The 20,214-nt window shown below is 39.4% G+C and overlaps 1 protein-coding gene across 2 annotated transcripts; it reads left to right on the plus strand.

Moving 5' to 3' along the window:
• The first annotated feature begins 686 nt into the window (after positions 1-686).
• HSD17B13 (hydroxysteroid 17-beta dehydrogenase 13) lies at positions 687-14,244 on the plus strand. 2 transcript variants are annotated; one of them, XM_036853675.1, is made up of 7 exons: positions 688-1,059; positions 2,602-2,709; positions 3,719-3,850; positions 5,364-5,470; positions 7,568-7,705; positions 11,285-11,401; positions 13,129-14,244. In XM_036853675.1, exons 1-7 carry the CDS (start codon positions 850-852, stop codon positions 13,217-13,219), a joined length of 903 nt encoding a protein of 300 aa, XP_036709570.1. In that variant the 5' UTR covers positions 688-849; the 3' UTR covers positions 13,220-14,244. The 2 variants fall into 2 exon arrangements, with proteins under 2 accessions (XP_036709571.1, XP_036709570.1); XM_036853676.1 differs by lacking the exon at positions 3,719-3,850 and having other exon boundaries at positions 687-1,059.
• The last annotated feature ends 5,970 nt before the right edge of the window (positions 14,245-20,214 follow it).

The raw sequence follows: 20,214 nt of genomic DNA on the forward strand, positions 1-20,214 counted from the left end.
TAGGTGCGCGGGCTTCAGTAGTTGTGGCTCGAGGGCTCTAGAGCGCAGGCTCAGTAGTTGTGGTGCACGGGCTTAGTTACTCCGCAGCATGTGGGATCTTCCCAGACCAGGGCTCGAACCCGTGTCCCCTGCATTGGCAGGCGGATTCTTAACCACTGCACCACCAGGGAAAGCCCCAATATTGATCATTTTTGTTCATAAACTGAACTGCAAGAAAAGTGTGCCTCCTGAAAGTAGAGGAAGTTTAAAACTATGCCTTTACTGTGGAATGTAATAGCAATTAGCACATGGGAATAGGCATGGATCACGGAGGTGCAAATGTAGAGAAATGGAATGATAGATACAGTAAGAGGGCACCATTTCATTGAACTGTTAGCTACCATAAATCCCATGACCTGATTTCACTCCAATGATAAATGCTTTACTTTTAAATAACTTATGCCCTATATTATGCTTGCATTCATTTTAAACTTAATTGAGTATGAGCTGAATACAAAATAAAAGATAAACTTTTAAATCAAGGTATATAGATGTCAAATCAGTGCTTGAAAACTAATAAAATATAGTATTAAACAACAACAACCAAAAAGTAAATCCAGAGAGGACTTTCTCTTCAGTTCCCTTGTCCCCGTGCCAAGTTTTTACTAGCAATTGATACCACTTCAAAAGCTCAAAGTGTATCTAACGCATTAGAACACATGGACAAAGCCTGCCTGCAAATCTAGCTTACCTCTGCCAGTCCCATCAACACCTGGAACACAGCTCTTCCCTGGAGCTCTCTGAAGAGGGTGGCTCTTTGCTGGGAATAGACAGGGACTGAACCAGAGGAGAAGAGTGCAGAGCAGAGCCATGAATATTATCTTGGATCTCCTCCTGCTTCTCATCATCATCGTCTACTCCTACTTAGAATCCTTGGTGAAGGTTTTCATTCCCCAGAGGAGAAAATCTGTGGCTGGGGAGATTGTTCTCATTACAGGAGCTGGGCATGGAATAGGAAGGCAAACTGCCTATGAATTTGCAAAACGGAAGAGCAGACTGGTTCTGTGGGATATTAATAAGGTACTGGATTCATTTACCCACCTTTTAAAGTTACAAGTGAGACAGGTGTTTAAAAACTTATTTGACTTAACATTTGCTTATATTTGTATTTTTCTTTCTCAAAGTTTGGTAACTAAATTCCCTGGAGCCTTACTCTACATATGCATCAGGATGGGTTTTTTGTTGTTGGTGTTGTTTAAAGTACAAGTGCCATATTACCCATCACATCTAGTTGCAGAGAGCGAGTTGGAAGAGGACTATGGTCACGGCACCCAATAGCTTTTTTTTTTTTAAGATTTATTATTTATTTACTTATTTATTTTTGGCTGTGCCAGGTCTTAGTTGTGGCGCGGAATCTTCATTGAGGCATGTGGGACCTTTCATTGCTGCGTGCGGGCTTCTCTCTAGTTGTGGCATGCAAGTTTTCTCTCTCTAGTTGTGGTGCACAGGCTCCAGGGCTCATGGACTCTATAGTTGTGGTGCGCGGGTTCCAGGGCACGTGGACCCTGTAGTTTGCACGCAGGTTCTCTAGTAAAGGCGCACAAGCTCAGTAGTCGTAGCGCAAGAGCTCAGTTGCCCTTCGGCATGTGGGATCCTAGTTCCCTTACCAGGGATCGAACCCGCGTCCCCTGCATTGGAAGACAGATTCTTTACCACTGAACCACCAGGGAAGTCCCCATCAGGATGGTTTGATGAAGGGAACATAACTGAGACCTTAGCAGTGATTTTTATGCCATGATATGCAGGTTTGATAACATAGACTCAGGAGCCAGGGTACTTCCAAACTGTTTAAATTGAGCAGACAATTTCTCTCAGCCTCAGTTTCCTTATCTGAAATGGGGATAATATTGGGTTGGCCAAAAAGTTCGTTTGGGTTTTTCTGTACGATGTTCTGTAACAGAAAGAACATCGTACAGAAAAACCGAACAGAACATCTTACAGAAAAACTCAAACGAACTTTTTGGCCAACCCAATACCTCACAGGATAGGCAAGAACAGGGGTTAGCAAACTACAGCCAATGGACCGAACCTGGCCCCAGAGCAGACTGTTGAGCTAGGAATGTATTTTTTAAAGGTCTGGCAAGGCAAAAACCAAATAAAAAACAAAGAAGAATATGTGACAGAATTTCTTCGTGCCTTCTCTCACATGCACGCAATCCTAAAATTTTTACAATCTGCTAGGTGCTTTACTGCCTATTACATAGTTGGTGCTCAACAAGCATATGTTAAATATATTGTTGAGTATTCTTCTCCATACTCAAACATCTCCTTTCATGATAGCACAAAGAGCAACATCTTTCAAGCATGTTCTTTAAGCTATGAGAATGTAGCAAAACAAGTGAAAACACGTGAGACTAACATGAGCCTTCCCTGGCAGAAAAGCCAGGTATAATCTCTGCGAGTTAGGCAAGCGGTGCCTCTCAGGAAGTTTGCTTACAAACAAGTGGGACATTTTGGACGTGAATTTTAATCTTAAAAAAAATTTCTTGTCCAATGCTTTCTCCCTCACTTTTGTCCCCTCACTGACCTACATCTTTTGGCATTTGTTTTTTCCAATTACAGCATGGCGTTGAGGAAACTGCAGCTGAATGCAGAAAACTAGGGGCCATTACACATGTGTTTGTGGTAGACTGCAGTAACAGAGAAGAGATTTATGACTCTGTAAACCAGGTGAGACTTCAAAATACAAATTTCTTCCCGTAATTTTGTGTCCCCTTACATGGAATATGAAAAGGTTCTTTATGACTACCTAATTTAAATTAGATTTGTTTTTTTTTTAGCCTTTGCTAATTGAGGTAGTTGTGTGAACAAGGAAGGACATAGAACTTTTCCTTCCATATAATCCACTCAACTCTGCCTATTATTATTGTTTCATATTATTAATCGATTTCATTCTGGTCAGAAGTTTGAGCAGCTGTACAGAGTGACAGAGAAAAGATTTATCACCAGGGAAAAGGATAACTTTCTACTTTCATTTTAGTCCTATTACTTTTGCAGTAATTCCTTTATTTTTTCCTTTAAATATTTCCTCTTTGAGATTTTATTTATGTTAGTGCCAATCTAATCTTCCATAGAAAATATAATATTAATAATTATTATAACAATTTTTAAGGGTAAATATCAAATACAATGGACCAAGCACTCTGAAAATGGTTGTACCCTTTGATTTAATCCCTACAATAACCCTCTTAACCTCACTTGACAGGTGAGCAAACAGATTCAGAGGGTTTAAGCCAGACCAAGGTCATGTAGCTAGTAGGTGGCAGAGCCAGGATTACTCAATTAGTACTTTAAAAATATTTGGTAAGAACTGATATGTCAGACCAAGGTCATGTAGCTAGTAAGTAGTGAAAACAGGATTACTCAATTAGCACTTTTAAAATATTTGGTTAGAACAGATATATCAATCAACACAAATATTAATTTCATTTTATTGGTAAGTTTCAAAAAATATCTATGATGTACTGGGTACTGAAATTTAGATGTTAAAAAAACAGTTTACCCCAGCTTTATGACAGTGTCCCCTTGGCAACCACTCTTTGGACTAAAGCTCTTTCCTGCCTGAACTCTGAGAGATCTCATCAAACAGAATAAAGAATCTAATCCCTGGATGATATCAGCCCCAAAACTTTGAGTTTCGATACTACACCCAATGAATGTGTTCTTTCTATTTCAACAGGTGAAGAAAGAGGTGGGTGATGTAACTATTGTGGTGAATAATGCTGGGGCAATATATCCAGCTGACCTTCTTAGTACAAAGGATGAAGAGATTACCAAAACTTTTGAGGTCAACATCCTAGGACATTTTTGGGTGAGCGTGAGTCAGAAATATTCCTAGTTTGTGTATGTCTGACAACTCCTCTTACGGTACATGAAGTTCATAATTGAGTTCACATCCTTCTGGATGGGAAACTCCATATCTTTGCCTTAAAACAACAATCATCCAATATTCGTGTCTCTGACAGAAGGGCACAGATTTCAAGGGGACACGACTCACCAGAATGTAGGCTAGTTAGTCTGCCTTATCCACCGGTACCTAACACAAAGCCTGGCATGTACTGGGTGCTCAAAAAATATTCATGGAGCTTTCCTAAGGATTGTCAGTGTACACCTTTTCAGTGCTTTAGAGAAAATACATACAGTGTACATTCACTTGTGACCTCATGTCATGGAATTTTAGAACAGAAAGGACAAAGAACTCACTACTTGGGTTATATAGGGGTTGGGGGTTCTTCTGGCTGGAACTCTGAGCAAAGCTCTAGGTCAGGCTGGAGCTTAGAGATAAGGCTCTACAGACCTCTTATAATTGTTTGGTTTTGTGAGAGACTGAAATATGTCTTTGTAGAGAGCATTTATATGAATTAATCTTCCAGTGCCTCAATATTAGTGTAGAACATAGGACAGATCTGGATTCTGGAAGAGAGAAGAAAAAAAGAGATGTGTTCCCCCATTTTCCCAAGCCTCTCACACATGCTAATGAGAATTAATTATTATTCCCACCAAACTACTTAGAGACCCCATGTATTCGTTGTCTACAGCTGCATAACAATTATATCAAAACTTAGTGGATTAAAGCCAGAATAAATGTTCATATTCCTCTCACGGTTTCTGTGGGTCAGGAATTTGGAGGTGACTTGGTTTGGCAGTTCTTGGCTCTATGAATTTGCACAGGGTCCATAGGGTGGGTTTATAAAATTCTCATAAAATAATATTGATATTTCTCACCAAACAGTAAAGCTTTTTGGAGGTAAAGAAAGACTTTTTGTTTCCTGTAACATCAACATATAATGCACAGTATTACAAATAGGGAGATACTAAATCTAATCATGATGCATAATGACTATGGGTCAGTACAGGACTCAGCTTTTTCTACTCAACTTGATATAGGTACACAAGATTTTAACTCTTCTCATCAGAAAGATAAAGCCCCAAACAAACAAACAAAAAAATCACATGATACCAGATTACCATATGGAATTTTCTCAGCTCTGAAAACTCTGAATTTTTCCCTTAATAATATTGTTTAGATGATGGATCCATAAGAGAGATATTTGATTCCCTCTGAAGGGAAGAAGAGGGATATTAAGATGAGTTCTTGGCATGTGATATGCAGTGCACAACACTCAATGCCAGCTCAAAACAATCGTTTTAATCTTTTTTTCATTTCTGTCATCGGTGGAGAAGTAATCATGGAATCTTGGCACGTATTTCATTTCATCGAAAAAGTTGTCTCAAATGACATTTTGTCTTAAAAATAAAACTACCTAATTTGGAAACTTAACACCTGTGTCATCGTTTCTTTTGGTTCTGCAATGATCCTGAAGATCACAAAGGCATTTCTTCCAGCGATGATGCAGAGAAACCATGGCCACATTGTCACAGTGGCTTCAGTATGCGGCCACGGAGTGATTCCTTATATTATTCCATATTGGTAAGTATTACTTTCTAGCAGTGCTATATATTTTTATACTTTTAAGGTTTTATTAGACCTCAGATTCCAGTCCTCATAACAGGTAATTTGTTTAATTTTTCTTTATTTTCTTTATTTATTTTTGGAGAGCTAGAATTGTGTTTTCTTCATTTTTGAATCTTCTTAGAACAAAAAGTCAAATGCCTTGCAAAAAATAAAAGCTAAAAAGAATCTCATAGCAGATAATTTGGATTTACAGAATGTATACAGTTTAGAATAAACTCTTAAAAATGACTTCTCCTAAAACAATGAAACTGGTTTTAAATGAAAAATCATTTAAAATATTTTTGAATTTCTGAGAACTCCTCCACAGAGCAATGAAAGAAAACAGTAATGCCAAGCATGTTTCCATTGTATCCTGAAATGAGTAGATGCTCATAAAGGAAATAAGGAACTAAAAAAAAAAAAAAAAAAGAAAGAAGGAACTCACAGACTAAGAAGCAAAATATAAGGAAGTCCAAATGAACACAAATCTATGCCATGGCCTGCATGCCCAAGATAAGCTAAACAGAGTGGCTCCTGGATCAAAACGTTTTCCAGTGTGCTTGTGCCATGAAAGATTGTGTGTGTGTGTGTGTGTGTGTGTGTGTGTGTGAGAGAGAGAGAGACAGAGAGACAGAGAGACAGAGAGGGATTGAGAGAAAGCCTTTACCATATTAAAAGATGCAGATAGCATATTCCATGCTCTACCAAGGACATAAAGAGACGAAGGTGGGAACTCCCTAAAGACACACTATTTGCAAAATATCTTTTCTTCATACACTCCTTCAATGGCATCTCATTTCCTTATTCTGGTCTTATATCAACCTCATAGAAAAATTTAATTTGTTAACGTTTTGGCCAATTCTTTTTGTAACAGCCAATACATGTGTATCAGTGGGTGGGGATGGGGGTGGGTAGTTAGTTGGTTTATTACTTACCTACACATCCATGTTCAAGGTTGAATTTGGTCACGGACCAAATTATTTCTGACACCAAATGTAGTCACAGATGTAGTTAATTTTCACTGTAGGTTAAGGTGTCCTTGCACATACATATGGTTGTTTCAAGCTGCCTCTAGCATCTTAAAACACAAATCAGAATTTCACAGATTAAACATTTAATATTGTTTTAATGTTTAGAGATGTGGAAACCCAATGTAATAATAGTTTTCCTTTTTTCTTTTCCTTTAAGAGAGCAGCCCGCCTTTAACTTTATGGTTCTTGTCATCTGGGTCAAAAATACAATTAACATTACATAGCTCCTTATAGGTAATAAAGTTATTATGCATATGCTATTTGATTTAATCCTCAAGATGGCTCTATATTTTATTACCAGCATCTTTTTATAAATGAATTTTATTTTATTTTTTTGTTTTTTGGCTGCACTGTGTGGCATGTGGGATCTTAGTTCCCCAACTCAGGATCAAACCTGCACCCCCTGCACTGGAAGCTCAGAGTCGTAACCACTGGACCACCAGGGAAGTCCCTATTACCAGCATTTTAAAGATCAGAAAATCAAAGGAAGAAGACAAAGTAGTATGTTGAATGTTACACACACTAACACACCCACACCACCTGAAGTCTTTTTACTCCAGATCTTCACAATGAAATTAAGAAGCCAAAGTGAACTCCACATTTCAAAAGAGAAACTATCAAGAGAGAGAGGAGATATGTGTAGAGTCCCACAGAAGTTTGTTAATACAGATATTAGTTACATAGTTTTTCTAAACATGATTTTCCTGATTCATATTTTTAAAAATAAAAACAGCAGTAAAAACTGATTAGAAAACAGTTTAAAGATTGAATGGAAAAACCTTATAGGTAGAATGAGCAGTAAGCAAGTCAATCAAAGTTATTAGAATTTGTTCTATTGTTATCACCGCTAATAAAAAAATTGGTACATTCAGAATTCAGTGAAATCAGATAAGAAAATGTAAATGAAAATAGATGACCACGTGGAAGATTTGGGGGTTTGGCTTTTATTTGTTCTCAAACAAAATCAACATTTTCCTCTCACAGAAAGCTGAGGAATGTTTCACTTTCCCTTAGCTAACAGGGGTGGATAATTCTCTTACAGTTCCAGCAAATTTGCTGCTGTTGGCTTCCACCGAGCTCTGACATCAGAATTTGAAGCCTTGGGAAAAACGGGTATCAAAACCTCGTGTCTCTGCCCAGTTTTTGTGAATACCGGGTTCACCAAAAACCCAAGCACAAGGTAAGGTCAAAATCAAGTTAAGATGGAAATATGGCATGAGAAATTGGTATGAAATCTACATGAGAAATTTTTAGGTGGGTCAACTCAGAAAACAGAAAACAAAAAAACGAAGAAGGAAAAACATTTTTTCTTATTAATGTTATTGTATTGCCTTTACGTTTTCACTTTGAAATTAGATGAACAAAGGGGGAAAATGCATTAGGGACTAGTAGGAGTGATCAGCTGCCAATGAATCAGGCATTGGCTATTTATTCGTGTCCAGATGAAAGACTCAACACACACGCAGGTGTTAAGAGGGAGTGAGAATGGGGGTGGGCAGGATGGAGAGGTGTGCTTCGGAGGTGATGGCAAGAGTGTCCTCTCCTGGAAACCACACCCCCAAAACGAATGTTACCTCACCTCCCCCCTCCCGCTCGCGGTTCATCCTCCCCAGTAGAGTATGGAAAGGCACAGGTATATGCCCCGTTCCCACATTCGACAGCACTGGCTGCAGTGCTAGCACAAAGCACTCCAACATCTTCCAAACTTGCCTGATCCTAAGCATCATCACTGCGCTTACATAAAAAATAAATGTTCTTAGGCTCTTCCTTAGAGATTCTGATTCAGTAGAGTGAAACGAGCTCCAAGAATGTTTTGCTTTGTTTTGCTTTGTTTACAAGGAAACCAGGTAACTCTGGAGGCAGGTTTGGAAAACATTGACATAGTAAATATAACCACATGAATTTGATCATGCTACCACCCTGTCCTCCTTTAAAATGCAAATGTTCCTAGAAGCGGCAGTAAGCTGAGTCTTTAACCCCTCAGTCACGGTGAATTTCTTTTTTTTTTTTTTTTTTTTTAATAAATTTATTTATTTATTTTTAGCTGTGTTGGGTCTTCGTTTCTGTGCGAGGGCTTTCTCCAGTTGCGGCAAGCGGGGGCCACTCTTCATCGCGGTGCTCGGGCCTCTCACTATCGCGGCCCCTCTTGTTGCGGAGCACAGGCTCCAGACGAGCAGACTCAGTAGATGTGGCTCACGGGCCCAGTTGCTCCGCGGCATGTGGGATCTTTCCGGACCAGGGCTCGAACCCGTGTGCCCTGCATTGGCAGGCGGATTCTCAACCACTGCACCGCCAGGGAAGCCCTTTTTTTTTTTTTTTAAACTGAGACCTTTTCTTTTTTTTTTAATTTATTTATTTATTTATTTTCGGCTGCATTGGGTCTTCCATTGCTGTGCGCAGGCTTTCTCTAGTTGCGGCGAGCAGGGGCTGCTCTTCATTGCGGTGCACGGGCTTCTCGTTGTGGTGGCTTCTCTTGTTGCGGAGCACGGGTTCGAGGCACACGGGCTTCAGTAGTTGTGGCACGAGAGCTCGGTAGTTGTGGCGCACGGGCTCTAAAACACAGGCTCAGTAGTTGTGGCACGTGGGCTTAGCTGCTCCACAGCATGTGGGATCTTCGCGGACCAGGGCTCGAACCCGTGTCCCCTGTGTTGGCAGGCAGATTCTTAACCACTGCACCACCAGGGAAGTCCAAGGTGAATTTCTTGACCAAGTACTTTGTTTCTGGTAAAGGAGGATTTGAGACGATAAGAGAGGAGAAATTGACCCTGAAAAGAGAGGAAAAAAGCGGAAAGGTGAGGATAAGGACCCTAAAATTAATACACCTGCTTCACAATTTGCCTCGATTCTAATAAACATTCTGCTACAGGTTAACAAAATATACTGAGCTTGCTAATCTGAAGCCAATTTATTATTGGAAAGGAATTAGTCCTAAATATAGTCATTCAAAGGAGCTAACAAATTCGCTTTTAAGCTCAGCCTCATCTGAAGCTACGGACTCTGAAACTCTGAATTAGCTGCGTCATCTCCAGAGCTGTAGCCACTCCCTGGCAGTTGAGTCCTTAACTGTGTTAGAACACAAGTACTTAACAAGTACACGGTACTGTACGTAAGTAAATACAATGATATAATTGGGACTCTGGGCTCAGTTTTCTTAAATAGGAAATTGGGCCCAATACAAATCCTCTTGGTAAGCATTCAGGCTTAGTGTGAGCCCAGAGTACCAGGTCTTCCAGAGGGGAAGGCAAAATAGATGACAAGAGTAAGGCTAATATAACCTCGGGTATGTGGGTTCCTGGGGATGACTGGGGGACTGACCCAGGCAATGCTGAAAATTTGGAATTGGTTTCACCCAGACTACCTGATTCTGAACTTCCTTGGCAAAGGCTAACATGTCCATATACTAATGTGAGGCTTGGCTCAGAGACAGGGTTGATAGACCCAGGTAGGGGAAATCAGGGAGGGAAGAAGTAGTACCCAATAATTTAGAAAACTATTGATTTGTATTACTCTCTGGTGGCTTGCCACTCAAAGTCATGGAAACCTCAATCACATAATAATCTGAAGTAAATCACATGATATCTCAGGGAAGGAAGTTATAACAGCCACTACTTACTTAACTCCTCCGCACAACCTTTGTATTCACTAAGCCATTCAGCCTATGCCTAGACAACTTAACTTTGGTGCAATACTTTCAATCCATTTACATTTTAATTTCCTGTCATCATCTTGCATTAATGGGCATTCTATACTGGCCTGTGGTTATGAATACTTCTCAAGAACCCACGTATACAGTCTTCAGTATAAGCAAGGTCACACCTCTAGTTGTAATGTAATACTCCCTATGCATGTCTTCAACTCTCATGAAACTTCAGCATAGGCAAGTCAGCAGTGAATCTCAAGTACTAAATGCCCTCAAAACAATCCAGCTTTGTGGGATACCTCCACAAGAAAGCAAGTGTACTTAGCTATAGATTTCTCTTCTCATAAGAAGAAAGCAAGTGTACTTAGCTATAGATTTCTCATCTCATATCTAACAAGACCTGAAGAAAGATGCCAGATGTTTCCTTTCTATCCTTTGATCAGTCCTACCCACTACTGTTCCTTGCCTGGCTCCTCTTCTCTTCTATTATCTAATTCCTCACCACCATTTTGATGTTTTGACTGAGTGAGCCATGAAGCACACCTACTGGATGTGAAAGTAGTAGATTGTGATAACAAAACATCAACGTGGCATGGGGGAGGGAAGGCAGGCGGTATTTGTGCAGTGAATCCTGGAAGCTTTTATTTTTTTATTATTTTTTTAAATAAATTTATTAATTTATTTTTTATTTTTGGCTCCGTTGGGTCTTCGTTGCTGCGTGCAGGCTTTCTCTAGTTGTGGCGAGCGGGGGCTGCTCTTCATTGTGGTGCGTGGCCTTCTCATTGTGGTGGCTTCTCTTGTGGCAGAGCACGGGCTCTAGGCTTGTGGGCCTCAGTAGCTGTGATGCGCAGGCTCAGTAGTTGTGGCTGTGGGCTCTAGAGCGCAGGCTCAGTAGTTGTGGTGCACGGGCTTAGTTGCCCCATGGCATGTGGGATCTTCCTGGACCAGAGCTCAAACCCGTGTCCCCTGCATTGGCAGGTGGATTCTTAACCACTGCGCCACCAGGGAAGCCCCTGGAAGCTTTTAAATCCTAATTAGTGAAAAGATAAGTTAATTTTCCTGCTTTTGTTAATTATAAAAAACAACAAAAAGGACCAAACTTTTCTTTTTTAATCACAGACTATGCCCTGTATTGGAGACAAATGAAGTTGCAAGAAGCTTGATAGATGGAATACTTACCAATAAGAAAATGATTTTTGTTCCATCATATCTCAGTATCTTCCTAACACTAGAGAAGTAAGTACAGCACAAAACACCTAAAATACTACAACACTGATAGAGCTATCATTATGGAGAGTTTTTCAGTTGTGAAAGTTGCCATGGAAATTCTCCATGCCTGGGGAGAAGAGTTAAGTTTCCTCTACTATTACCTTACTCAATCTAGAAAGAGAATGATTCATTTTCTCTACTCCATCTATCACCTCTGCCTAGTCTTTGCCAGAGACTATTCTAACTGAAGGAAAAACAGTTTAAAGAGAATGCAATATGGTGAACTAGCTAAAACTAAAGGGTCTATAAAGAAGCCTGCTGGGGTTTTGATTAAGACTGCATTGAATCTATAGATCAATTGGGGGAGAGCAGACATATTAACAATATTGTCTTCAAATCCAAGAGAACAAAGAACACAAGGTATCTTTTTATTTTTTCATCTTTTTCAATATATCTACACAGTATTTTGTAGTTTTCCGTGTACAAGTCTTACACACCTTTTGTCAGGTTTATCCCAAAGTATTTCATGGTTTTTATGCTATTGCAAATGGCATTTTAAAAAATTTTCTATTTCCCATTGTTTGTTGCTAGCATATATTTGATTTTTGCACTTTGATCTGTATTTAGCAACCTTGCTAAACTCACTTCTAGTAGCTTTTTTGTAGATTCTAACAGACATTTTTACACAGATGATCATATTTCCTGCAAATAAAGACACTTTTACTTCTTTTTTTCCAGTCTATATGTTTTTTATTTCTAGCCTTATCACACTGGCTAGAACCTCCTATGCAATGTCAGAGAGGATTGGTGAAAACACACATCCAAGTGTTGTTTCTGATCTTCAGAGGAAAGTAGTCAGTCTTTCACAATTAAGAATGATATCAGCTATAGATTTTTTTCATTTTCTCTTTATCGGGTTGAAGAAGTTCCCTTCTATTACTACTTTGATGAGCGTATTCATCAAGAGTAGATACGGATTTTGTCAAATGCTTTTACTGAATATGTTAAGATATTATGGTCTTTCTATTTTAGTTTGTTCATATGGTGCATTACACTGACTCGTTTTAAAAATTAAACCAACCCTGCATTGTAATGTCTTTGTCTGATTTTTGTGTCAGGATAACACTTACCTCATAAACTGAGTTGGAAAGTATTCCCTCCTCTTCTCTTTTCTGGAATAACTTGTGTTGAATGGGTATTATTTCCTTCTTAAACATTTTGTAGAATTCAACAGTGAAGCCATCTGAGCCTGTTGTTCAGCCTCTTAGCTAAACAATAAGCTCCTCAAAGGGAGTAGCTGTACTTTAAAAAAAGTACTTTAGTCTACCTTATTATAGAGGGCATAATATCAATAGACATTCAGTAAAAACTCAAGGAGAGGTGGAGAGGCAGATGGAATGGATTCTGGTGGTGCTGCTCTGTGAACTCTTAGCATCAGGATTCATTGACAGTTACAGCAATAAGCCTAGATCTTCAGTTTTAGGTCTTTACTCACATAGGATTTCATGTAATAGTTTACTAATATGAGAAGGTGAGAAGAGTGGTATATATCAGTGCTTTCTTTATATTTGCATAATATTTGAACTGTGAGTATTAAAAGACACACAAAAAAAGAGAGAGGTAGATGTGAAGAAAGAACAGAAGAAAACTAAATGCAAACCAGATAACTCTCAGGGTATTTTTAACTGACAACAAAAAAGAACTCTGGTGTCAAAGATTTTAAATTGAAATTTTGTCATCTTTTTTTCATACAGATTTCTTCCTGAACGTGCCTTGGCAGCCATAAATCACATACAGGATATTCAATTTGAAGCAGTGGTTGGCCACAAAACCAAAATGAAATGAATAAATGTGCTGCAGGCTGAGATGTATGCACCTTAATGATGTGGAACTAAGTTTAGAGTCAATGCTTCAAAGCTCTATTTCACATTTTTCAATGCCATTAATATGAAAAACATTGGTTTGACATTAGCAGTGGTCAAATGAACAAGACTAATCACCTGTCTTTCTATTTCTCGAGATTATTTATGTAGTTTTAATAGTCAGATCTATTTTTTATTCCATGCCTCTTAAAAACTTCTATGCTTACATAAACATACTTAAAAGGGTCATTTTTCTTTAAGAGATTTCATTTCTTTTCTTTCCATTTAAGGGTGGACAAAGCTACCTCTGTGACCGTAAATACCAAAAGAACTTATTTACACAGGGAAGTTTTAAGACTGTTCTTAAAGTAGTCTTCCAAACTGTAGCCAGACCACAGAATGTCAGCAAGTACACAGTGTGAGTGAAAAGTTAGAGATCAAGTTTAAGCAGGCAGCTGTGCTCCAAAAGGCAGAAAGATTACTCCTATGAAACTCAATGTTTGGGAGCGTTCTCTAGCTTCTCTATTTTTCATCAGCCCCAAACAGAAATTTCTCACCTGATTCTGTCCCTTATATAGCTCTTATATCCACCAAGAGTGGACCCGCCACACTTTCTGCCCTTTTCATAATCTCTTAAAATACTATGACATTTCAAAAGGTGACTCTCTCTTGAATCTCAGAGTATCTAAAATTTTAACCCCATGGTAACCTCTTCTTTGTAGTTTATGCTTTCACATATCATTGGTACCAGAGATGTTTAGACAGTTTTGAGCTTCAAAAATGAAAGCTAACCCAGGGAAAGGAACTAGGCTGGCTACGTAATAGTACACCACGGATCTGAGAGATGGAGGGGAAACAAAGTGGTCTTTTATTTTTTTCTTAATAGAAAGAAAAATTTGATCCCAACTACATCAAGAATAATCTTGTTTTCTGTGTTTTTCACACATGTTATAGGCTGCTTTTACATTGACTATCCTCCTATTTTATCCTCATTAAAAACAAATCATTTGGGGGCTTCCCTGGTGGCGCAGTGGTTGAGAATCTGCCTGCTAATGCAGGGGACACGGGTTCGAGCCCTGGTCTGGGAAGATCCCACATGCCACGGAGCAGCTGGGCCCGTGAGCCACAACTACTGAGCCTGCGCGTCTGGAGCCTGTGCCCCGCAACGGGAGGGGCCGCGATAGTGAAAGGCCCGCGCACCGCGATGAAGAGCAGTCCCCGCACCGCGATGAAGAGTGGCCCCCACTTGCCTCAACTAGAGAAAGCCCTCGCATGAACCGAAGACCCAACACAGCCAAAAATAAAATAAAATAAATAAATAAAGTAGCTATAAAAAAGAAAAGTGCTAAAAAAAAAAAAAAACAAACAAATCATTAATAAAAGCAATTTCTTAAAAACAAATGATAAATGTGTTGTTGTGCTTTTAAAAAATGACCTCTGGTAGTTATAAAATTAAGAGTTTTGATTTCTAATCTCTGAGTCTCTGTGAGCCTCCTTCAGGAAGCAAGGATCTGGGTGGTAGCAGAGAGACCTTGCAGATGTTGAGGGGGACAAGGGGTTCTCCCAACTCCGGCTTCTTTGACAAGAGTGTTGGTGTATGTGCTGAAACTTACTGAGTCCTTTGTATGTGAGGCACTGAGCAGAGTACTATTGTTTTAAGATTTTTTTCCTTATTACTTTGGCAATAATTTTTGTTCATGATATTCTTTTAATTGTTTGCCTTAAAACTAAGAACTTTATGAGCGAAACCTTAAAATGTATTATTTTAAAAGTATGATTGCAAAACTTCAAAAGAGGAGTATGTATTGTAAAAAATATAAACCCGCCCCGCACAATCCCAGTCCCTAAATGTACTATTAATGTACAATCTTCCTATCTTTTTCTAATGCAGGCACAAGCACATATATGAGAAATACATTACATTCTTTTACTGCATGTGTTACACAAATTGTTTCAAGACAAGACACGCATTATATTCTGTAACTTGCTTTTTTAACTGACCAACACATGCCCAAAGCCTTTTCTTTCAGTATATAGAGTTTAACCTCATCCTTCTTCATGGGCACACAGTACTAAATGGTACTATATTTAACCATTCCTTTGTAATATAACATTTAGGATGTTTCCAATTTTTCTCAATTTATTTAGTTTTTATTTACTTAACAAATACTTATTGAGTGTCAGCCATAGTTCTAGACCCCGGGAAACATGAGTGAATAAAGCAAACTTCTTGCCTTAATGGAGCTCACATTCTAGTAGGTAGGACAAACAACAGACTGCAGGTGCCATGAGAAAGAGTTTCTAAAATAGTAGAGTTGGGACTTCCTGGTGGTGCAGTGGTTAAGACTCCGAGCTCCCAATGCAGGGGACCTGGGTTCGATCCCGGGTCAGGGAATTAGATCCCACATGCCGCAACTAAAGATCTCGCGTGCCGCAACTAAGACCCAGCCCAGCCAAATAAATAAATAAATAATAAAATAGTAAAGTCAAGGAAGAACTCTCTGAGAACTAACATTTTTGGGTAGAAATATGTATGAAGTGAAAGTATGGCCTGTGCAAATATCTAGGGAAAGGAAAGTGCAAATTCTGACGAAGGAACAAACTTCTCTGAAGAACTGTATGAGGGCCACTGAGGCCAGAGTGGACGAGCAAGTGGGCAGTGCTGTAGGTGACGTGCCAAAAGAGATACCAGACTGTTGGAGACCACACAGGCCACAGTAAGAAGTTTTGATTTTTCTGAGTGTGAGAGAAAGGATCTGAGGATTTGAATTAGGAACTGACCCATATAAATGAAATCCCAACGTTAGATGCTAAGAAAAAACTTTCCCTTTTTAATCCAATTTTTGGCTTTAAGCCTTTGTGAGTGAAACTCAGAGCAATACCTGGAAGCACAAATATCAAGCTCTCTTTGCCTATTTTTCCTGTATACTTTGACTATTGACTTCTTCCTTGTCAGTTCCAGGTGTGTTTCTAAATGTTTTACTATGACAATCTCCATCTCAGAAATCTCCTCAAGGGTACTCACTAACACCAAAATCCCAGTTCCGGGGCTAACTCTAGGGTGTGCAGGGCCCTGGGCAAATGTTTCCTGTGGGTTCCTGTCTATATAAATAAGTCGATTAAAAATGTATTACAGGGGGCTTCCCTGGTGGTGCAGTGGTTGAGAATCTGCCTGCCAATGCAGGGGACACGGGTTCGAGCCCTGGTCTGGGAAGATCCCACATGCCGCGGAGCAACTAGGCCCGTGAGCCACAGCTACTGAGCCTGCGCGTCTGGAGCCTGTGCTCCGCAACAAGAGAGGCCGCGATAGTGAGAGGCCCGCGCACCGCGATGAAGAGTGGCCCCCGCTCGCCGCAACTAGAGAAAGCCCTCGCACAGAAACGAAGACCCAACACAGCCAAAAATAAATTAAAAAAAAAAAAAAGTATTACAGGGACTTCCCTGCCAGTCCAGTGGTTAAGACTCCACACTTCCACTGCAGGCGGCACAGGTTCGATCCCCGGAAGGGGAACTAAGATCCTGCAAGCCGCGTGGTGTGGCCAAAAAAAAAGAAAAAGTATTATATAATTCATAGGTCCATTGAGGTATAGCGATATATTGATTAAGATTTAGAATAATAAAAAAATTATTTATTTATTGTCCACTCGATGCAAGTAAAGATTCTTCTTGGTATCCAGGTGCTATTTCTTCTTGTTTGGTTCAAGAGTCATTTCTTTTTTTTTCTTTATTATCAAATGAGCCATTTCTTGCCAATTTCATATCTTTCAACACAAGAAATGGTAGTAATGCTATTATTTCTCATAACACCATGGTGCTTGTAACATATTTGTATTAAAATAATATGAATCTTCTAGCCTCTACAACACTCTACTACCATCTGTGTCATGTTAGTCACATCATTACTCTTGATTTTGCACCATCCATTGTGCTACTTGTAAATACTAGCTTCCAATCACTCGAAGATTGTTATGGCACTTCTTTGATAATAACCACAAATTCAAGCCTGACCCAGAGTGTGCAGGAAACGTGAATAATTTGTTTTCCGGTCATCTTAAATTTATCATTTAGAATGTTATAGCATAACATGGAACAACACATATTCTATGTCTTGCCTTGAACTCTCTAGGCCATAATTATTGCATTCCTAGAATGTGATCTTTTTCAACACTGACCGCACCTTGTCTCTCATACATCACCACCAGCAGGAAGGGGATTTTAGGCATAAAAAAATAAATAGTCGAATTCATGCAAGGAATGTCTGTTTCTCATCTGGGAGAGCTTAACACTAACCAGGGAGAACAGAGCATCACCACATCCATCAGAAGGGTCCATTGTTGTGGTGAAGAACATCTAGAAAGCCCTCAGAAGTGATAGATGCAGCCACTCCCAAAGGACTCCTTTACCCATGGTGTAGAACCTACAAAAGGGATGGGGCAACTGCCCTAAATGCCAGTGGCAAGGAGCGTAAGGACACCTGATGCCACCCCTGGAGCCCTTGGGTGTTATACAGCAGAAGTGGCAGCATGGTTAGCACATAGACAGTGAAAGTGGATGCCTGGGCCCACACATATGGCCTGAGCAGTGGACCTTAGAGAGCCCAGAGCCCTAAATTAGACCTATATCCAAAATAAGTGTGAATCACCCCAAATCAGCATGTCAACATCACTCCAACAGCCCAATTTCACATGATCCTGCAAAGAAAATACGTTGCCAACCAGCAGCAGCAGAAATCTGCTCACCAGGCACCTCTCCTAGAACTGGGGTCTGAAAACAGCCCCAGGATGACACCATACATACAAGAGCTCCAGGACATCTGGTCAATTCCATGTGCACAGAGAGACAGACAGCTCTCCAAAGGGAGAAACAGGGCCAGCACCAAAAGAGGACTTAGAACATTTCAAAGAAGTCACTTCAAAGAGGAAGACTCTCTGAGGCGCAGGGCTGGGGCAAGGTGTCTGCATGCCCAGGTCTAAGAGTAGCAGTGCCCAGCTCCTCCAGATTTGCGCACAGCTTAAAGGGACGCCAAAGTAAATGTATGGCTGAAGAGAAATTTTTCAGTTAGTCTCGGATCTAAATCTTATATTATGCATATGATAATGTTTTTAAGGCTGAGATAACATCTAACATTCAAGTTCCCCATTTACTGAGGGCATGATACTCAAAAGACTCATCACAGCATTGTTCTATTCCCTTGCATCACGGCCATCACGTGAGAGCATGTTGGAAATGCAAACTCTTGGGCCCCACCCCAGACTTACATAATCAGAGTCTGTACTTTTTTAAAGGACCCCTAGGTGATTGATATGTACATTAAAGTTTGAGAAGCATTGCTTTTCATGACATTAACTTTGAATTTAGTGCAGCTCCGTGTCAGAACTTGGCTGTCCTAAATATATGATAATTACAACAAATCCAACAGTTACCTCTGTGCTTATTTCTTCAAAAATTATATGAGAAACCATAGGGAGGAAATTCCAACCCCTGTCCTAAGGGTCCTTTCACACTTTCTTTTTGCTTTCTCTTGTATCTAAGATTATTGGATATTATAACTTTTTCAATTTACTTCTTCAAATATGCTAGGTGTTTTGTTGAAAACCCCTTCTTTATTTGATTGGATACACTACATCTGATCAAATTTGCCTGTCAGCTGCTTGCAACAAGAATGGGATTGTAGGAAAGTTAAGTGACATGTATTTCATGGGAATTGTCTTAGTCTGTTCAGGCTGCTATAACAAAATACCATAAACTGGGTGGCTTATAAACAACAGAAATTTATATCTCACAGTTCTAGAGGCTGGGAAATCCAAGATCAAGATGCTGGCAAATTCAATGTCTGGTGAAGGTTTTTTCCCTGTGTATTCACATGGCAGAAGGGGTGAAAGATTCCTCTGGGGAATATTATGCCTCTTTAAAAAGGGCACTAATCCCATTCACGAGGTTTCTGCCCTCGTGACCTAATCATTTCCCAAAGGCCCCACCTCTAAATACCATCACACTGGGGATTAGCTTTCCACATACGAATTTTGGAGGAACACAAAGTTTCAGTCTACAGAAGGAATCTTTTATAGTAACAGTAATCACATTCTGACTTGCCTAGGATGCAATCACTTCCCATTCAAACTAGCTTTACAAACTCAGTGTGCAGTTAAAGAACGGTCATAAATTCACATCAAAATACTTATGAAAAGCAAAATCATTTACCTATTGGACTCTAATAATGAACCATTATTTCAATAGAGATTTTGTTACTTTTAAATATGAGGCTAACCTGTGTAAATTAAGATAACAATTTCAGGACAATAACTCAAAACCTAAATTGCCTATTCCAATATCTAATTCAAATAGCTAGAATTTTTTTCTTTTGGTTTCTCAATACCTTTTTCATTCTGATGGCCCTTTATTCATTAGTTCATACTTTGTTGAATTATTTTGGTGCATTTAGTCCTCACTTTCTCCTCCATTATATTCATTCTCTTTTCAGCCTCCCCTTTCCAAGCTCTTACCCACACTCTGATCTGGTCTGAAAACATACCCTGTTTTTCAATCACCAAAATTATACTATCTATGCAGGAGGAAAAGAAGACCACTCAATGTTGAATTCAATTTGGAATGATATAACTTAAATACTTCAAACAATATTGTAGTTCTAGCTTACCTGGTTATCTAATAATACTGCAAATTTGAGCGCTCCTTTTTATCTTAGTGAATTCAACATACAGAATATCCAAAATAAACAGACTGCACCAACTCACAGACTATTTTCAAACCAAACAGGTCTTTTTCTATAGTTCATACATGAAAAGATATTATTCAGCATGAATTTCATTAAAGAAATGTTGATAGGAAACGGATGATACTAGGCTATAGAAAAATCAGAGATTACGATGTGATTCTTGCTTTAAAAATTACAACAGAGCAGGGCACCACGTACATTATAAATAACTGCTCACCCAAAGAAAAGTGAAATTAGTGTCAGTG

Source organism: Balaenoptera musculus, chromosome 5, assembly GCF_009873245.2.
Source record: "Balaenoptera musculus isolate JJ_BM4_2016_0621 chromosome 5, mBalMus1.pri.v3, whole genome shotgun sequence".
Classification (NCBI taxonomy): domain Eukaryota; kingdom Metazoa; phylum Chordata; class Mammalia; order Artiodactyla; family Balaenopteridae; genus Balaenoptera; species Balaenoptera musculus.

Bases quoted from the DNA above. Each gene is read 5' to 3' on its own strand.
- HSD17B13 (XM_036853675.1), top strand. From the start codon at position 850: ATGAATATTATCTTGGATCTCCTCCTGCTTCTCATCATCATCGTCTAC. The intron at 1,060-2,601 runs GTACTGGATTCA...TTCCAATTACAG, and splicing joins TTCTGTGGGATATTAATAAG to CATGGCGTTGAGGAAACTGC. The intron at 5,471-7,567 runs GTAAGTATTACT...ATTCTCTTACAG, and splicing joins CCTTATATTATTCCATATTG to TTCCAGCAAATTTGCTGCTG.